Genomic DNA, 17,624 nt, shown 5'->3' with positions numbered 1-17,624 from the left:
ATAGGCATTTTTCTGTTTCCTCGACTGACAAAAGGACTTAATTCTTGCAGGGATACCTGTTTGTGCCAGACACTGAGCTGGTGCTATTTATTTAAATGTGTCTTTTGACAGAAGAGGAAGATTGTGTAAAACTAAAGAATTGGTTGCTTAAAAAAAAAAAAAAAAAATCTAGTTTTCTTTAAATGCTCAACTGTTAACACCACAAAATAAATGGTTAGTGCTTTTACATCCAAAGCCAAAGGAAATCCTATGAGTGTCCCCCAACCCCCAGGGAGGAATCAAGGAACCTGAGCACATCAGCACTCTAGATAGAGTGATGTCTGGCTGCAGGGGTTACCATGAAAAATGGGCAGCATCTTCAGCGTTTTGTGAAACTTTGCTTTCTTGAACCATACTTGAAACATGCAGAGGAACAACTGTCATCTGCAGCCTCAGAACTTCTCTCTCCAGATTCTTTCTGCAGAGAACATCTGCAAAGCCTCAGACCACCTACTGCCAGCCAGCCAGATGTTTTCATTGCTTTTTCTTATTAAAACAATGCATTCTGTGATATCTTGTGCTTTATAACCATCATGAACACAAGGGAAGACGTTTAATTCATGAAAACAGTATTTAGATCATCAGAAATCTCATTTTAATTCTGAAGCAAAAAAGGTCACTAACTTCTGGTAGCTGGGCCTGGAGACCCTCACGCAAACACAGAGATGGGGCTGGGTCTGCTGTAGGGCATCTGCAGAGTGTTAGCAGGCCACCCTGGGTCCTCAGCAGTCTCCTTGAGGGCTCAGACACCTGGCAGACCTGGCCCTGCTGAGCTGTGCTTAGAGAAGGGAAGTGTCTGAGGATGTGGCAACTCCCCAGGCATCTGAGGGGGAAAAGCTTCAGAGCCCGGGGCAGTGTCCAGCACCCTGTGAGACTGTCTCCCAGACTGACAGAGACTAGACTTCTCTCCAGCTGCAGCAAGCTGTGCATAAACAGAAAAACAAGGCAAGTCCTTCTCACACCAGGCCTGGTGGACAGTTCATAGAGTTCCCATTAGGGGGATCATTTATTAACAAAATGGCTTTAATTTGAAAGTATTCAAGGAAATAAATTAATGAACTAGTCTGGTTATTTGCTAACCGGTTGTATAGATTGCACACATCAATTCTCGGCTGAGCACATACCAAGTCACAGGGAACAAAGTTTGTATATATATACACACATAAAAAAAATAGATAATTAAAACACTCTTCCCTCTATAAGCTCACAAATAAAAGAACTTTAATAAAGTAATTGTACATTACAATGCTTTCTCAGGGTCACAAAAAAACACGGACTCCAAGTTTACTTTATAAACCTAAGAAAACGGTCACACCTGCTCCCATTGTGGCACTTGCCCAGTTGTATGTGGGCTTTTAGAAGGTAAATTGGGCTCCATTCTTGAGAATTTACTTTCTTTTAAGTAGACAGGACCTGAAATCTATGATTCTCCAACCCGAGTGAAGAAGAGCAGCAGGAAGTGTGTGTGTTCAGCCCACTGGTGGGGAGGGGTCCTCAGGACACAAGCAGCACTGGCCACTGGGGGACTCGCTAGAGGCAGGAAGCCTGCAGAGCCCCCCAGCCCGAGGCACGTCGCTCAGGCTCCTGTTGCCCAGCTCCAAACTTGCAGTGGACAGGAGGCTGCTCTCTGATGGGAGGAAAAAGACTTTGTGTCCCATGCTAACAATTGGAGATTTTATTTTGGGGGCGTGGGGGAAGTGGGGGTACTAGGGATTGAACCCAGGGGAACTTAAACACAGAGCCAAATCCCCAGCTCTTTTTTTGAATATTTTATGTGAAGACAGAGTCCTGCTAAGTTGCTGAGGCTGGCTTTGAACTTACGCTCCTTGTGCCTCAGCCTCCCAAGTCACTGGTGTGCGTCACCATGCCTGACAACAGAAGATTCTAAAACGCTTTCTCACTACAAGTCCGAGGAACAAGGAGTGGGAGGGAGACTTTGGAAAAACCACAGTCAGTGTTCTGGACATGACAAGGTGCTGGGGGATTCTAAGCCCAGGGCCACTGGTGCCAACTTGGTCCACCTGCTCTGAGCCGTGGTTCTGGCTTGTACCAGAGCCTTGTCCCCATGATCCCCAGGGTGTCACACATCTGTAGCCAACACCAGCTGCACTCCTCAGGCCCTGGCCCCCACTGCTCCTGCCCAGGGCTCTCCTGGGCACTTGCCCTCCCTCAAGGCCACAGCCATTCCCTGAACCCTGGTGACATCCAATGGCCTCTGGCACAGAATCCATCCCTCTCTGACAGGCAGCTGCGAGGCCTGACATGTATCCAGGACAGCAAGGAGGAGGGGGCCTCCCCTGGCCAGATAGCCCGGGCACCTCCCCACACCACGCAAGCCCTCACCTGGCTGGCTTATTCGACACACCTCTTCCCAGGTGTAAGCAGCCAGATTCACAGGCTGTGTTACCCACGGATCCATCACCAGCTTCTCCAGAGTGGTGCGCTGCTCGGGGGCAGGCTGCAACAGCCCAGACACAAGGCTCATGAGTGCTGGAGATGAAGAAACACAGGTGGATCCAGGCTGGGGCTAGCAGAGCACATCTCAGACCCCCACAGAGTCTCTTCGAGGCAGGAGGAAGAGGAGGCTGGGGCTCAGGCTGGGCCTGGAATGCCCAGGGAAGGCCTCCTGGGGAGATAGACACCCCTAAAATGGAAGCCTGGAGCTTGAGACCCAACTCACTCAGACTCAGAGGCCTGGCGCCCCAGATGGCCTGCGGTCAGGAGCGCAGCTCTGCAGAGCTGTGAGTACTCGGGGGGGACACAGAGGCTGGAGAGAGGCAGCTGGCAAGGTGCCCCCGACTGGCCCCATGGGAAGAGCATGGACTCTGAGAGAAGCTGAAGCTTTGGCTCTAGATTTGGGTTCCATTTCCTCCAACAATGTGGGTGTCAGGGACACCCTGTGAACCTGTGAGAACCCCTGGGACAACCTCTGTGAATGGAGCAGCATGCTACAGAGCTGTGACCTTAGCACAGCTCTAAAAATGCTCTGCTAGGGTGCCCTAGCTGGGTTGTGTCCCCAAAACTGTGCATGTTGAAGTGGTAACCCCGTTGTGACATCAGGGAGGTGGGACCACCAGAGGCCATCAGGGTTAGTTGAGGCCCTGAGGTACAGGGTGAGCATCCCTATAAGAGAGGGAAAGGACTAGGCTTCCAATCCACAGAGGACACCTACAAGCCAGAAAAAGAGCCCTGACCAAGAACAGAACCCAGGGCACCTCGTCCTCAGATTTCCAGCTCCCAGACTGTGAGGAATCAATGTCTGCTGTTTGAGGGCCCATCTGCGGTGCAGTCACCCAGCCTGAGCTGACCCAGACAACAGTTTCTAACAAGAAAAGAATCCAGGCACAGATGTTGAGCACGAGGATGCTGCTGTCTTATAGATTTTAACGTGGGAATTGGGAACCCTGGTGTCCAGTCACCTGGCTAACACCTGACTGTTCCTGCCAGTCCCTGGGGCCCCTCCTGGTGTGGAAGCACTGAGCAGCCCACTCCAGGCTGGGAAGCCTTTCTGGCCACTGATCCCACATCTGCCTCACCACCTGGTCCTCACTCCAGAGGCAAACAGCATGCAGCCTGAGGGGAGCTGAGCCCTCAACCATCACCCTGCTCTGGAAGGGGAGGCTCCAAGGTGAGTGGTTGGGGTCTAGTCCTTCCTCTGACCTACATGCCTGATCTTCCCGGTGCTGCTCAGAAAGGGTACAACTGTGAAGTCTATCACTGACAAAGGGCCTCTAACACCCAAGAGACACTAATAAGAACTAAATCATCCAGAGTTTTTTAAGTCTTCTTGAAATCACTCATCTGCCTGTGTGTGCACACGCACGCATTACTAGGGGTTGAACCTAGGGTCTGTGCATGCTAGGCAAGTGCTCTGTTTTACGGGGTCTCACTAAGTTGCCCAGTCTGGGGCAACTTGGGCTCTCCTCCTGCCTCAGCCCTGGTGTGCCACCATGCCCCACTCAAATCATTCTTATGTTCAGATCAAAGCACAGGAAATAGAAAAGGAAGGTAAATAAGATCACTGGTATGCGAGGAAACAGAAACAGGAGCTGACAGCAGCCCAGGACACGACATCTCCCCACCATCTGGGAATCCTGCTCACCCTGGGAAACAGGGCGTGGGGGGTGTATAGCTGCCTCCACGGTCTCCTCCACTTCACAGAAGGGGTTCTCCTCGAAGACCAGTGTGTACAGTGTGACCCCCAGAGACCACATCTCCAGCTCCGGACCTCTGTAGCTGTGAGGAGGAGAGAGCATCTCAGGGCTTCATGGAATAGCACAGGCTTGCCCAGCCCACCCACAGTGCCACCAGCTAGGTTTCCCTGCGTGGGAAGGCCTTCAGGGGACCGCAGGCCGGGGGGAGGGCTTCCTGGAGAAGGCAGGGAGGTCAGGAGCGGCCTCATGAGGGGTCATCAGCACAGAGTGGTGTGCTTTGTAGAAAGACCACATGACAACGAGGTCAGGCTCAGAGCAGTGAGAACACAGGACAAGTGGACAGAGCAGGCAGAGGACAGTAGGACAGGGTGGGGCTAGGAACTGGTCCAGATGGAAGAAGAAGACTGGGGAGGGGCGGGGCACTGTTATTTCCTGTTATCACACAACCTCACGCATGCTGCCAGCTGCACCAGGCCGTCAGGTGGTTGAACCCTAACCCTCCCAGCAGCCTAGCAAGAGGAGTGTCGTCCTCATTCTACACCAGAGCACACAGGGCTCGGCAAGGTGGAGCAGCTGCCAAGCAGGCCCATGGCCCTGCACTGCCCTGTGCTGTCCCACGCTGCCCAAGGCCCTGAGCGTCAGTCTGTGGAGCTCAGAGCAGTCTCAAGCAGGCACCAGCTGGGAAGCAATAGTGCCCACGAGAGCCACCATCAGACACGGAGCCCTGAGCAGCCACAGCACGAGAGGGGCCCAGGACAGGGCCTCTGCTGTCCAGGGACCACAGGAGCCTGGGCCATAGGAGGCAGAAACCCAGGCAAGGGCAGCAGAGGCCACCACAGAGCGAGTGAAGGGGCGGCTGCAGGAAGCTAGAGCAGGTAGTCAAGTAAACGGCTTTGCCTTTATGTCATCTCATGGCAGAGATTTCAAGAATGTTGGAAAGAGTGGGGCTGGGACTGGCCAAATGATACATGTTCTAGGCTCGCAGGCGTGTGGCCTTGTGCCAGCGACTCAGCTCTGCTGTGATGGCACAGAGCAGCCACAGAGGATGAGAAGGCGCATGTGCACGTGGCCATGTTCTAATAAGACTTTTATTTGCAAAGCCAAGGGTAGGAGCTACTCGCACACAACCACAGGTTCACAGTAGCCAGGTGGCGGCAGCAGCAAGCACCCACCAGCAGCTCGTACCAGCCCACAAAAGGGAGACCGTGCCCCAGCGGCCACGTGAGGAACCTTGAGGACCTGATTCTGAGCCAGACAAGCCAGCAGTAGGAAGGCAGGCACCGCAGAATCCCACTCCTGGGAGGTCCAGTCCCTAAAGGAAGCAGGTCTGTAGAGACAGAGGTAGGACACCAGAGGCAGAGGCTGCAGAGGGTCGTGGGTGTTAGTGTTCAGGAAGATAAAGAGTTCTTTGGGGGACTGGGATTGTGGCTCAGAGGTGGAGCACTCGTCTAGCACGTGCAAGACCCTGGGTTCGATCCTCAGCGCCATATAAAAAAATAAAATAAAGATATGTGTCCACCTATAAGTAAAAAATAAATATTAAAAAAAAAAAAAAGTGCTTTGGGTAGGTGGTGGCTGTGGTTGCAAGACAGCATGAATGTGCTTACTGCCCCAAGCTCAGGCTTAAGATGGCAAATGTTACGTTATGTATGTTACCATAATAAAAAATATATATAAAAATCAGACTGGGGGCTGGGACATAGCTCAGTTGGTAGAGTGCTTGCCTCACATGCGCAAGACCCTGGGTTCAATCCCCAACACCACAAAAAAAAAAAAACAAGAATCAGATGGATACGGCCCAGGAAGGAAGAGCACTGCTAGTGAAGGTGGAAATCGCAGCTCAGACAGCCTTTTCAGGACAGTGGAGAGGACGGGCAACAGGACACAGCCAGGGCTGACCCAGAGGCCAGGAGCAGGACTGTCCCCCTGCATAGCTAATAGGAGGCACGGCATGAGAAGAAAAGGCCAGACAAGGGCTCTGGGAGAGGTGAGAGCAGGATTGGGGCTCCTCTAGGTTGTAGCTGGTCAGTCTGAGAGGAGGTCACTGAGCAGCTCAGAGCCACAGCCCAGGTTGGAACCCACACCCCTCATGGAAGCTGCCCAGCTGGGCATAGGGGCAGGACCTCCTAGGCAGCCCTGTCCTGGGCCACAGTAGACATTTAGTTTCCCTCCCACACTGGAGTAGGGTGACCACCCCAGCATTCACGGATGCCAGGGTGACCAAATCAATCCGAAACGTCACTTATGGAGGTTCCAACAGAACCCCACACTCCACGCAGGCAAAAAGTCCAGTCACTGCACACAGGGGCCAGACAGGCCCAGGAAAAGGCTGGAGCAGGCTGAGGGCTGCCATGCTCTGGGACTGCCATGAGCAGCCTGGAACCTGCACTTCCCAGCTCAGGGTGAAGGACCTGGGAGACTGTGCTCTGGGCCCTCACTTCCCAGCTCAGGGTGAAGGACCTGGGAGACTGTGCTCTGGGCCCTCACTTCCCAACTCAGGGTGAGGGACCTGGGAGACTGTGCTCTGGGCCCTCACCTCCCAGCTCAGGGTGAAGGACCTGGGAGACTGTGCTCTGGGCCCTCACCTCCCAGCTCAGGGTGAGGGACCTGGGAGACTGTGCTCTGGGCCCTCACTTCCCAACTCAGGGTGAAGGACCTGGGAGACTGCTCTGGGCCCTCACCTCCCAGCTCAGGGTGAGGGACCTGGGAGACTGTGCTCTGGGCCCTCACTTCCCAACTCAGGGTGAAGGACCTGGGAGACTGCTCTGGGCCCTCACCTCCCAGCTCAGGGTGAGGGACCTGGGAGACTGTGCTCTGGGCCCTCACTTCCCAGCTCAGGGTGAAGGGACCTGGGAGACTGTGCTCTGGGCCCTCACCTCCCAGCTCAGGGTGAGGGACCTGGGAGACTGTGCTCTGGGCCCTCACCTCCCAGCTCAGGGTGAGGGACCTGGGAGACTGTGCTCTGGGCCCTCACTTCCCAGCTCAGGGTGAGGGACCTGGGAGACTATGCTCTGGGCCCTCACCTCCCAGCTCAGGGTGAGGGACCTGGGAGACTGTGCTCTGGGCCCTCACCTCCCAGCTCAGGGTGAGGGACCTGGGAGACTGTGCTCTGGGCCCTCACTTCCCAACTCAGGGTGAAGGACCTGGGAGACTGCTCTGGGCCCTCACCTCCCAGCTCAGGGTGAGGGACCTGGGAGACTGTGCTCTGGGCCCTCACTTCCCAGCTCAGGGTGAAGGGACCTGGGAGACTGTGCTCTGGGCCCTCACCTCCCAGCTCAGGGTGAGGGACCTGGGAGACTGTGCTCTGGGCCCTCACTTCCCAGCTCAGGGTGAGGGACCTGGGAGACTGTGCTCTGGGCCCTCACCTCCCAGCTCAGGGTGAAGGACCTGGGAGACTGTGCTCTGGGCCCTCACCTCCCAGCTCAGGGTGAGGGACCTGGGAGACTGTGCTCTGGGCCCTCACCTCCCAGCTCAGGGTGAGGGACCTGGGAGACTGTGCTCTGGGCCCTCACTTCCCAGCTCAGGGTGAGGGACCTGGGAGACTGTGCTCTGGGCCCTCACCTCCCATGTGAGCCTTCGGAGTGTGTGGCACAGTGGTGACCACAACCAGACACTCTGGATCCAGGCCAAGGGCCAAGTCCAGCTCCAGCCAGCCCAGCAGGGTAACCCTGCACACTGCTGACAGGACCATACAGGCGGGTCATGCCCAATCACCCACTCCCCTCCAGAGGTGCACGTTAGCTGCATTTCTCTTAATACCAACGTGTCTGAACCTGACTTAATAAAATACTTCGTATGTGGAGACACCCAATTTGAGCATGCAAGAGACGGTGAGGATGTGTACATAGCAGAAACCACTGTCAGCCGACTCCTCTGGGGACTCCTAGCACTAGGAGGAGACGCTGCAAGGGCCATCCCCTGCCGTCCACAGGCTCCCCCACCTGAGGAGAAGCAAACTCATCTTCCCCCAGGGTCCACTTCCTCCCCAGCAGGGGCAGTACCCTGGGGCTGACTGTGGCCAAGCAGTACCAATGAAGGGCCTCTCAGGGACTAAGCCCCCACCGTCCATCCTCCCCACAACTCCTAGAGCTTCTACTCTGGCTATTGCTTGATTTCTAATATGGCCAGCCTGACAAGACTTTATTGAAGTAGGTTATTATTCCTGTCACCAAATAAACCTAGCTAAAGAAGAGTTTTTCGGGCTAGGGTTGTAGCTCGGTGGTAGAGCTCTTGCCTCGCCTGAATGAGGCACTGGGTTCGATCCTCAGCACCACATAAAAATAAATAAATAAAATATAGACATTGGTCCATCTGCAAATAAAAATTAAAAAAAAAAAAAAAAAGAAGTGTCTTCACTTTACGTAGTAAAGTCCCATCTTTTATTTTTGCAGGGTTTTGTGTATTTTTTTGTTGTTTTTGGTACTGGGGATTGAACCCAGGGTGCTCTACTACTGAGTCATACCCCCAGCCCTTTATTAAATTTTATTCTGAGATAGGGTCTCATTATGTTGCTGAGGCTGGCCTCAAACTTGTGATTCCCCTGCCTCAGCCTCCCAAGTTGCTGGGGATACAGGTGTGTGCCACTGCTCCCAGCAAGTCCCATTTTGGGGGACCCTCATCTTTACTTTCTATATTTTCCTAATTTATATCAAACTCAAGAAAAACAAAAATTGAGAAACAAAACATAGTAGAATGAACCCATGTCCACTGCCCAGCACCCTCTGACCACTTTGCATGTTTGCCCACTTATTCTCTGAAACATAACCCTTTATCACTCAGCACCCTTGTCACAAAGAGGCACTGACCAAAGCCATTTCCCCTAAAATCAAACTAATCCTGAGGCCCAGTGGAAAGGGCAGGCACAGTGACAGGGCACACACGAGCTACGTACGGATTCCCCATGAGAACCTCAGGAGCACAGTACTCGATCGTTCCACAGAAGGTGTAAAACAATTTGCCCCTTTCCAAGTAGGCAGCCGATCCAAAGTCGATCAACTTGATAGTGAAGTCCTCCGCGATCACAATGTTCTCATCCTTGATATCCCGATGCACGATGCCCTTTGAGCGCAGGTAACTCACTGCTGACACCAGCTGGAATTAGGCAGAGGCATTTATTGTCAAAATAAATGCTTACAAGAGGGGCTGGAGTTGTGGCTCAGTGGTAGCACACTTGCCTAGCACGTGTGAGGCACTGGGTTCGATTCTCGGCACCACATACAAATAAAATAAAGGTCCATCAACAACTAAAAAAAAAAAATAGTTTATATATATAAAAACAAGAAAAATACCACCAACAAAACTCGTTTGCCAGTGCATCATGCTGGGGGCTGGAGACCCGATCTGGTCCCCGTGGGAGGCACAGAAACCAGCTTGGCAGGAACAGACCTCAAGAACACACGGAGAGCAAACAACCGTATAGACTGGTGTCCAACAGGAAGTGCCCACGAGCAGCTCATGGGGCAGGAGAGCCACTTGCCCAGGGTCCAGTCGGCAAGGGGTGATTGAGAAGGTACAGATGCTCCTGCCCAGGGCTCTGGGAGATCTTCAAAGAGCAGCAAGGCACACCCACAAGGATTCCCCACGGAGCAGGACTCTGACCATCTGGAACGAGGGGCTCCACTGGAAACAAGCTCCTCTCCAAAAGTCATGGACCCACCTGCCTGGCCCCCTCTGCATCTCCGATGGCAGAGGCCCCACCTCTCCTGCCTCTCCATGGATTCCAGAAAGACACACAGCGGGTCTGACTGCATCACGGTGTGGGTAGCTGGACCCATCAACTCAACAATCCCAGAGTGCAGTCAATCATTTCAAAATCAATCAGAAGCAAACTAATGGCAGGACCACTAAGCCCACTAAGTAACTTACACTTAATAAACAAATATATGTATGTATGTATATATATATATATATATATATATATATATATATATATACACACACACATAAATAGTACATACCTACACACCTACACACACACATTCACATGCACATACATGCACACGTGTTCACACTTGCACATAAACAAGTGCATGCGCATTCATATGTAGACATAAACCAAACAGACATGCATACATGCACACACAGCATATTCCCGTCAGGCCCAGTCAATGACAGAAGCCACGTTTTCATTACAACATGGAAAGTCTCACTAAGACTTATTAACTAGTGCTGAGCGGGGAGGAGAAGCCAACCTCCTGCCGCTCTCCCATGCCTTGCACATAAGGGCTGCTCGCAGGACTCCACAACAGTTCACAGGCTTCGGCTCCCATTGCACCCCAGGCCTGGCAGACGGGGAGCTGCGGCAAGGTGCTGATAACTGGCAGTATTGTATATGATAATGTGTTTACTCCAAACTAAGGATCTATATTCAACTATGTTAACACATGTAAGTTTATACCCAGAAACTTTTACAAAAATGTTAAAATATGAACTGCTATAGTTACTTGTGTCATCAGCCACAAAATCAACTACAAGGCAACACTGTTAAGAGCTCACTACAAGGAAACCTCACATAGGGGCTCTAGGGACCACAAAGTCCTAGGACACATTCGTGGCACTAGCTGAGGGGAGCAAGAGGGTCCAGCATGGGAAGGGAAAGCCAGGCAGCCGAAGCCCTCAGGCAGGTGTCCAGGAGAGTCCCACAGACACCATGGAACTTCCAGGCCCTCCCAGGAAACAGATCAACACAGGCCTGGTGGCCACCCTCCCAGGAGCTGGGGGCAGCCAGGGAACAACACCTTCTACCTCCCAAGGCAGAGTCCTGCCCCTCCCACCCCTCTGCTGATCACTCCCTAGCCACTAAAATGACAAATGCACAGGGACAAATGCACACTTCAGTACAAAACAGAGGAAGGCACTGAGTGAAAGTAACACACCAGGATCTCACCTGTACTCACCAAGGAACCAGGAACTAACGCCATGGGCGTACGCCCCCAGGACACGCTAGGACTCACAGCCTGTCCTGTAGGTGACACAGTGACTCCACCTGTGCTCCTGGGACATCTAGGACTCACAGCCTGTCCTGTAGGTGACACGGTGACTCCACCTGTGCTCCTAGGACATCTAGCACTAACAGCCCTGTCCTGTAGGTGACACGGTGACTCCACCTGTGCTCCTGGGACATCTAGGACTAACAGCCCTGTCCTGTTGGTGACACGGTGACTCCACCTGTGCTCCTGGGACATCTAGGACTAACAGCCCTGTCCTGTACGTGACACGGTGACTCCACCTGTGCTCCAGGGACATCTATGACTCACAGCCTGTCCTGTAGGTGACATGGTGACTCCACCTGTGCTCCTGGGACATCTAGGACTCACAGCCCTGTCCTGTAGGTGACACGGTGGCTCCACCTGTGCTCCTGGGACATCTAGCACTAACAGCCCTGTCCTGTAGGTGACACGGTGACTCCACCTGTGCTCCTGGGACATCTAGGACTCACAGCCCTGTCCTGTAGGTGACACGGTGGCTCTACCTGTGCTCCTGGGACATCTAGGACTCACAGCCTGTCCTGTAGGTGACACGGTGGCTCTACCTGTGCTCCTGGGACATCTAGGACTCACAGCCCTGTCCTGTAGGTGACACGGTGACTCCACCTGTGCTCCTGGGACATCTAGGACTCACAGTCCTGTCCTGTAGGTGACATGGTGACTCCACCTGTGCCCCAGGGACATGCTAGGACTAGCAGCCCTGTCCTGTAGGTGACATGGTGACTCCACCTGTGCTCCTGGGACATCTAGGACTCACAGCCCTGTCCTGTAGGTGACAGGGTGGCTCTACCTGTGCTCCTGGGACATCTAGGACTCACAGCCGTGACCTGCAGGTCCACAGTCACTCCCAGAATGTCTACCAGAAGACTGCAGTACTGATTTTCCTGTGGTCTCCTGGTCTGCAGAGACAGGACTTGAGAGCTAACTCACAGGCTCAGCCTCCGTGACGGTCTGAGTGGTTCACGTCTGTGACCTCTGAGGACACTCTACACATACAAAGGAAGCTCAGTCACTTAGCACCTCTCTGTGCTCACGCCACGTCACTCTCTGGCCTCTTCTCTTAGTTTCTCTGTCTCAACCACAGGATTCTCTTCTCAAAGTAGGTATCTTACTCCACAAAATCCCAAGGCTGAAGACCAGGTCCAGCTCAGAAAGAAGTGAGTCCAGTCAGAGTCCCTGGCCACCCATGTCCATCAATGGTGCCCATCCAACCCACACAGCCCTGGACCCTCTCACCTGCCGGAAGATGTAGCTTGCCAGGGGCTCATCCAGGCTAGGGTGACGGTCAATGAAAGCAAAGAGGTCCAGGCCAGAGCCATGCTTCTCCATTACCAGCTGGAAGAAGCCCTGGTTTTCAAACACGTCCAGCACCTGGGAAAGGCAAGGCCAAGGGAAGCTCTGCTGACGTCAACCACCAGATGAAGGATGTTCTACAGGAGCAACGTCAGGGCTCCCTCCTTCACCTTGATGATGTTGGCATGCTCCACTCTGGAGAGAATCGCGATCTCCAGAGTGACTTTTCCAAGTTTGGGGTCCTCCACCCAACAGTCTTCCAAAATCTTCTCCTTCTTAATGAACTTCACCACCACCTGTGGAAACAGTGAGGACATAATGGACAGTCCTCTGTGTCCCATTCCACATGATGTCCACTACCTGCCCCTGGCAACAGCAGAGCGGCAGTGTTCTCCTCCCCCAAGCAAACACAAGCCCCGCAGCGGGAAGAAGCAGGCAGTCAGCAGCTGAGCAGATGCGGGGGAATCCCTGCCTGTCCTGTCTCATGCATGGACTGCAGTGAAGGGGGCCCAGGAAGCAGTGCCTGAGAAAAGAAGCCGTGGAGACCTTGGGGGGGTGCTGCCCAGACCACCCATGCAGCCTCATCCTCCTTGAAGTTCTGTGTCCTAACCAGGAGAACAAAATAACAGGCCCAGGGAGAAGAGAAAATAAAGGACAATCCATCCTTAGACACATTTCAACACTGACTCTGAGGCCAGCCAGCAAGTCCACAAACTGGACGGACAGAGCAGAGCACACAGGGCCTTCACAAAGTCAGGCCACGTGCCGGAACATAACACAAAGCGTGTTCTCAGACTGTGGGTACACTAAGCTAGAAGTTGAAAACTGAAAGAGACCTGAACAGCTCCAACTACCTGGAAATTAAACAACACGTTTCCACATAGCCAAAACATTTATAAGTGAATAAAAACAAAACACAGAATATGGCAACGTGGGCCACAGATGAAGCCAAGCTGCAGAGGAATTCCGAGCACTGATATTTACACTAGAGAAGAGAAAAGCTCAACTAAGCCATGTAAGAAGGCACCTCAGAAAAGTAGGAGCCAGGCGTGGTGGGCACATCTGTGATCCCTGCCACCAGTGAGGCCGCGCTGGAGGGCCACAGCTATCGACCAGCATGGGTACCTCAGTGAGACCCTATCTCAACACAAAAAATAAAAAGGGGTATGCACGTGGATCAGTGGTAAAGTGCCCCTGGGCTCCATCCCTGGTAACAAGAAAAAGAAAAAGAAAAAAGAAGAAGAAGAAAAGCAAAGCAAATTAAATCCAAAATAAAATAATAATAATAATAATAAAGAATTGAAACCACAAAACTAAAAACAGATCAATAAGGACAATTAATGAAGCCATAACATTAAGCCTCTAACCAGACAGATCAAAAAACAATAAGACACAATATCAAGTATGAGAGAGATGATAAAATCACAGACGCCAAAGACACTGAAAGATTCTGAAGTATCACAGACAACTTTATGCTGATACATTTGATAATCTGGATGAAACAAAGCTCCTGAAAGACCCAAACCATCAAAGCTCACTCAAGAAGCCAGAAACAGAAGTCACCTTCTATTTCAGAATCTTGATTTGTAGTTTAAAACTTGCATTTAAAGAGCAACCCACTCCCAGACCATTCTACTGTTCAATCCTACAAAATGTTTAAGGAGGAAATCACATTGTACACAATTGTGCACAGACTCCTGCAGGGGACAGAGGAAGGGGCTACTTCCAGGTCTGCCTTTACAAGGCCACTTCACTGACCCCAGAGGCAGAAGAAGCGTTTCCGCCACACTCAAGCCACACGCCTCACCACCACAGAGCACTGACAGAGGGAATACGGCAGTGTTTCAGGACAGCAGTGACACGGCAGACCAGGGACACTTAATTCAGGACACAAAGTTGACGGAATTCGCAGTCCACACCCAAGGTTGGTGGAGTGGTCCAGTGATGTCTGACAATGCTCCCAGACAAAGAAAGGACACCTTTTAACAACTGTGCCGACTGGTGCACATGCCCATGCGAAGATGACCCTCAAGTGTGTTTTGTGCCACGTGCAAAATCACTCCAACTACACCACAGGCCTCAAGCAAAGCTTCAAACCCAGAACCTGAAGAGAGAAACATGAAATCTTTGTGACCTTGGATCACACAGGACAGGGAGCACATGATCCATGGGAAGAAACTGATAAAATTGGACTTCACCAAAATCCAAACCTCTGTCCCTGAAAGGCACTGTCGCGGACGAGAAGACGGGCCTCTGACTGGAGAACACATCTGCACAGCAGGCCTCTGATGAAGGAATGCAACCAGCTCACCCGGAGCCGGCATGGGGCCAGGGGTCCCAGAGCTCAGGAGGCTGAGACAGGAGGACTGCAAGTGTGTGGCCAGCCTGGGCAACTGAAGAAGGCCTGGTCTCAAATAAAAAATAAAAAGTGCTGGGGAAGTAGCTCCAAGATTAAGCAATTTTTTAAAAGTTCACAGGAGACAAGGACACTTCAGCAAAGAAAATAAGCAGATGGCAAATAAGCACATGAAAAAGCGCTCAGCACCCCAAGAGCCCAGGTGCTGCGCTCAGTCCCTCACAGCTCAGCACCCCAAGAGCACAGGTGCTGCACTCAGTCCACACAGCTCAGCACCCCAAGAGCACAGGTGCTGCGCTCAGTCCACACAGCATCCAGGCAGGCAGGGCTAAGCCCCAGGGTCTGTGGCCAGGACACAGGCTTGTGTGTTGCGGACAAGTCGTGCCCCTTGATTAGGATGGCTGTGCCAGGGACTGTGCTCTGTACTTAGTTTCAAGTATACCTTCTGGCCTGCTCAATAATGTTGGGAGGATTTCTTTCCAGGTGAGAGGAGGAGGTACAAGTTTGGTTTAAAAGTAGGCATGTGGGCGGGAGAGTATCCCCCATGCCAAGAGAGCTGGGGGCCTTAGCATGCCAACCCCAGGAGTGGCTGCAGCCTTCTGGACCACGTGCAGCAGGACTGCCACCCCAGCAGCAATGTGAGCCCTGCAGGGCGTGCTCTCCTTAAGACCCCTCTCTCCCACTGAACCCACAGAGGGAGAGCAAGAGCAGAGCCAGGCCCCCCCTGAGAGCCAGAGCACCTCCTTGTTTTGCGCCTTATCCACTGCGGTCCAGACAAACCCAAAGGCCCCACTTCCAATCGGGCTGAGGGTGCTGTACTTGTGGGAGTACTCCCCCTCACAGGCGGCCAGCTCTGCCAGCTCCACGGGTGTGGGGCTCTCCTCAAACCAGGGCTTGGCTCTGAGCATCTGCAAAGGCAAAGGAAGGTCTGAGGAAGACCTGCCACCACAAAGCCAGGTGGCCCCCCCCTCTAGGCCCACCATCCCCAGCAGCACAGCCCCTCCTCCCGTGCCCACAGGGAGCCTTTCTAGGCAGCCTGGACACCCTGATCCAAACTGGCACCCCCAACCCTGGACACAAAGCATGTGCAGACTCAAAGGCCTGCATCTGCTCTGCACACAGGGTATGAGAAGACAGAAGACCACGAGACCCCACTCCCACCCCCGGGAAACAAAGCCAAACAGCAAGGCCAACAGGAGGCCCACGCCAGCTGCAGACACCAACCTCCCCGAGGCTGGGTCCAGGGAGCTCGCTCATGGAGTGGGTGGAGCTGGGCAGGCTGGCGATGAGCAGGCGGGTCCTGGTGGCTGAGTTGCGGTGGCTCTGCAAGAGGTTCTTCACCAGCCAGCAGCAGAACAGGGTTGCAGAGCCCTGGAGCTCCACGCGTTTCACTTCAAACTGGATACCTGAAGCACAGAGGTGAGGAGGAGGGACCTTGCTGACGCTGCTCCCCGAACAGCACGCGGACCACACACAGCAGTCCACGTGAGGGCAAGCAGCCCCCGGCCCGGAGACACCACCACCGCAGCATGTGGGGCAGCTGGGAGCCAAGGGACACCCTGCAGAGCACCAGAGACTACACAGCCCACCTCAGAACAGCCAGGCAGAGGGGACAAGAATGTGACAGTCCACAGGCACTGGTCACGCAGTCACACCAGGTCCAAGCCACACACCCACTCTGGGCTTTGGTACAAAGCTCCGGTGTCGTGTGCATCACCAGGCACTTTTACAGGGCCCTCTCAGGGACATCAATATGAACAAGGTATTTTAGATCCACCGTGTTTTCACACATCAGTGATGGGAAGCAATATAAAAAAAAGAGGTGAAAGTCCTCTACAGTGAAACTACAAAACTCTAATGAGAGAAACTGAAGACCTGAAGGGTGAAAGATCTTCCATGTTCTTGGATAGGCAGAATTAATATTGTCAAAATGACCATACTACCAAAAGCTCTATACAATTCCTATTAAAATCCCAATGTCATTCTTCACAGATATACAAAAAACAATCATAAAATTCATTTGTAAAAATAAGAGGGCCAGAATAGCCAAAGCAATTCTTACCAAGAAAAGTGAAGCAGGAGACATCACAGCACCAGACTTTAAATCATACTACAGAGCTATAGTAACAAAAATGGCATGGTATTGGCACCAAAACAGACGTGAAGACCAACGATACAGAATAGAAAACACAGAGACAAGCCCGAATAAATACAGTTATCTCAAATTAGACAAAGGCACCGTACACATACATTGGAGAAAAGAAAGCCTCTTCAACAAACGGTGCTCGGAAAACTGGAAATGTAACAAAATGAAATTAGACCCCCCATCTCTCACCTTGCATAAAACTCAGATCAAAGTGGATCAAGGACCTAGGCAGATGGCAGGGTCTGTACCTACTAGATGAAAAGGTAGGCTCAATCACCTATCATCAGCTGAGGAACCAAATTCCTCCACCAGACTCCTAAAGCACAAGTAAAATCAAGAATCAATAAATGGGATGGTGTCAAACTAAAAAGCGTCTTCACAGCAAAGGAAACAATCAAGAACATGAAGAAAGAGCCTACAGAATGGGAGAAAAATCTTTACTACCTGCACCTCAGACAGAGCACTAATCTCCAGGATATGTAAAGAACTCAAAAAACTTAACACCGAAAAAACCAAATAGGGGGCTGGGGTTGTGGCTAAGCAGTAGAGCTCTCACCTAGCACGGGCGAGGCCCTGAGTTCAATCCTTAGCACCACATAAAAATAAATAAAGATATTGTATCAAACTACAACTAAAAAATGAAAAAATAT

The 17,624-nt window shown here is 52.3% G+C and overlaps 1 protein-coding gene across 5 annotated transcripts in view; it reads right to left on the bottom strand.

Annotated features, from left to right (window-relative positions):
• Positions 1-1,238: 1,238 nt before the first annotated feature.
• Positions 1,239-17,624, bottom strand: part of Pask (PAS domain containing serine/threonine kinase) — a 40,409-nt gene continuing 24,023 nt past the window's right edge. For 3 of the 5 annotated variants that reach the window (XM_071619470.1, XM_071619471.1, XM_071619473.1), the window contains 8 exons: positions 16,053-16,234; positions 15,569-15,736; positions 12,643-12,768; positions 12,416-12,550; positions 9,085-9,284; positions 4,142-4,275; positions 2,383-2,665; positions 1,239-1,666 (listed from right to left, as the gene is read on the bottom strand). In XM_071619470.1, coding sequence (XP_071475571.1) covers positions 1,570-1,666; positions 2,383-2,665; positions 4,142-4,275; positions 9,085-9,284; positions 12,416-12,550; positions 12,643-12,768; positions 15,569-15,736; positions 16,053-16,234 — 1,325 coding nt within the window. In that variant the 3' untranslated portion in view covers positions 1,239-1,569. The remainder of the gene's footprint in view (positions 1,667-2,382; positions 2,666-4,141; positions 4,276-9,084; positions 9,285-12,415; positions 12,551-12,642; positions 12,769-15,568; positions 15,737-16,052; positions 16,235-17,624) is intronic. The other 2 variants (XM_027951695.2, XM_071619472.1) reach the window with 2 other exon arrangements.

Source organism: Marmota flaviventris, chromosome 11, assembly GCF_047511675.1.
Source record: "Marmota flaviventris isolate mMarFla1 chromosome 11, mMarFla1.hap1, whole genome shotgun sequence".
Taxonomy (NCBI): Eukaryota; Metazoa; Chordata; class Mammalia; order Rodentia; family Sciuridae; genus Marmota; species Marmota flaviventris.
Note: the sequence above shows the minus strand (reverse complement) of the source record. Positions and strands in the feature narration are given on the sequence as shown.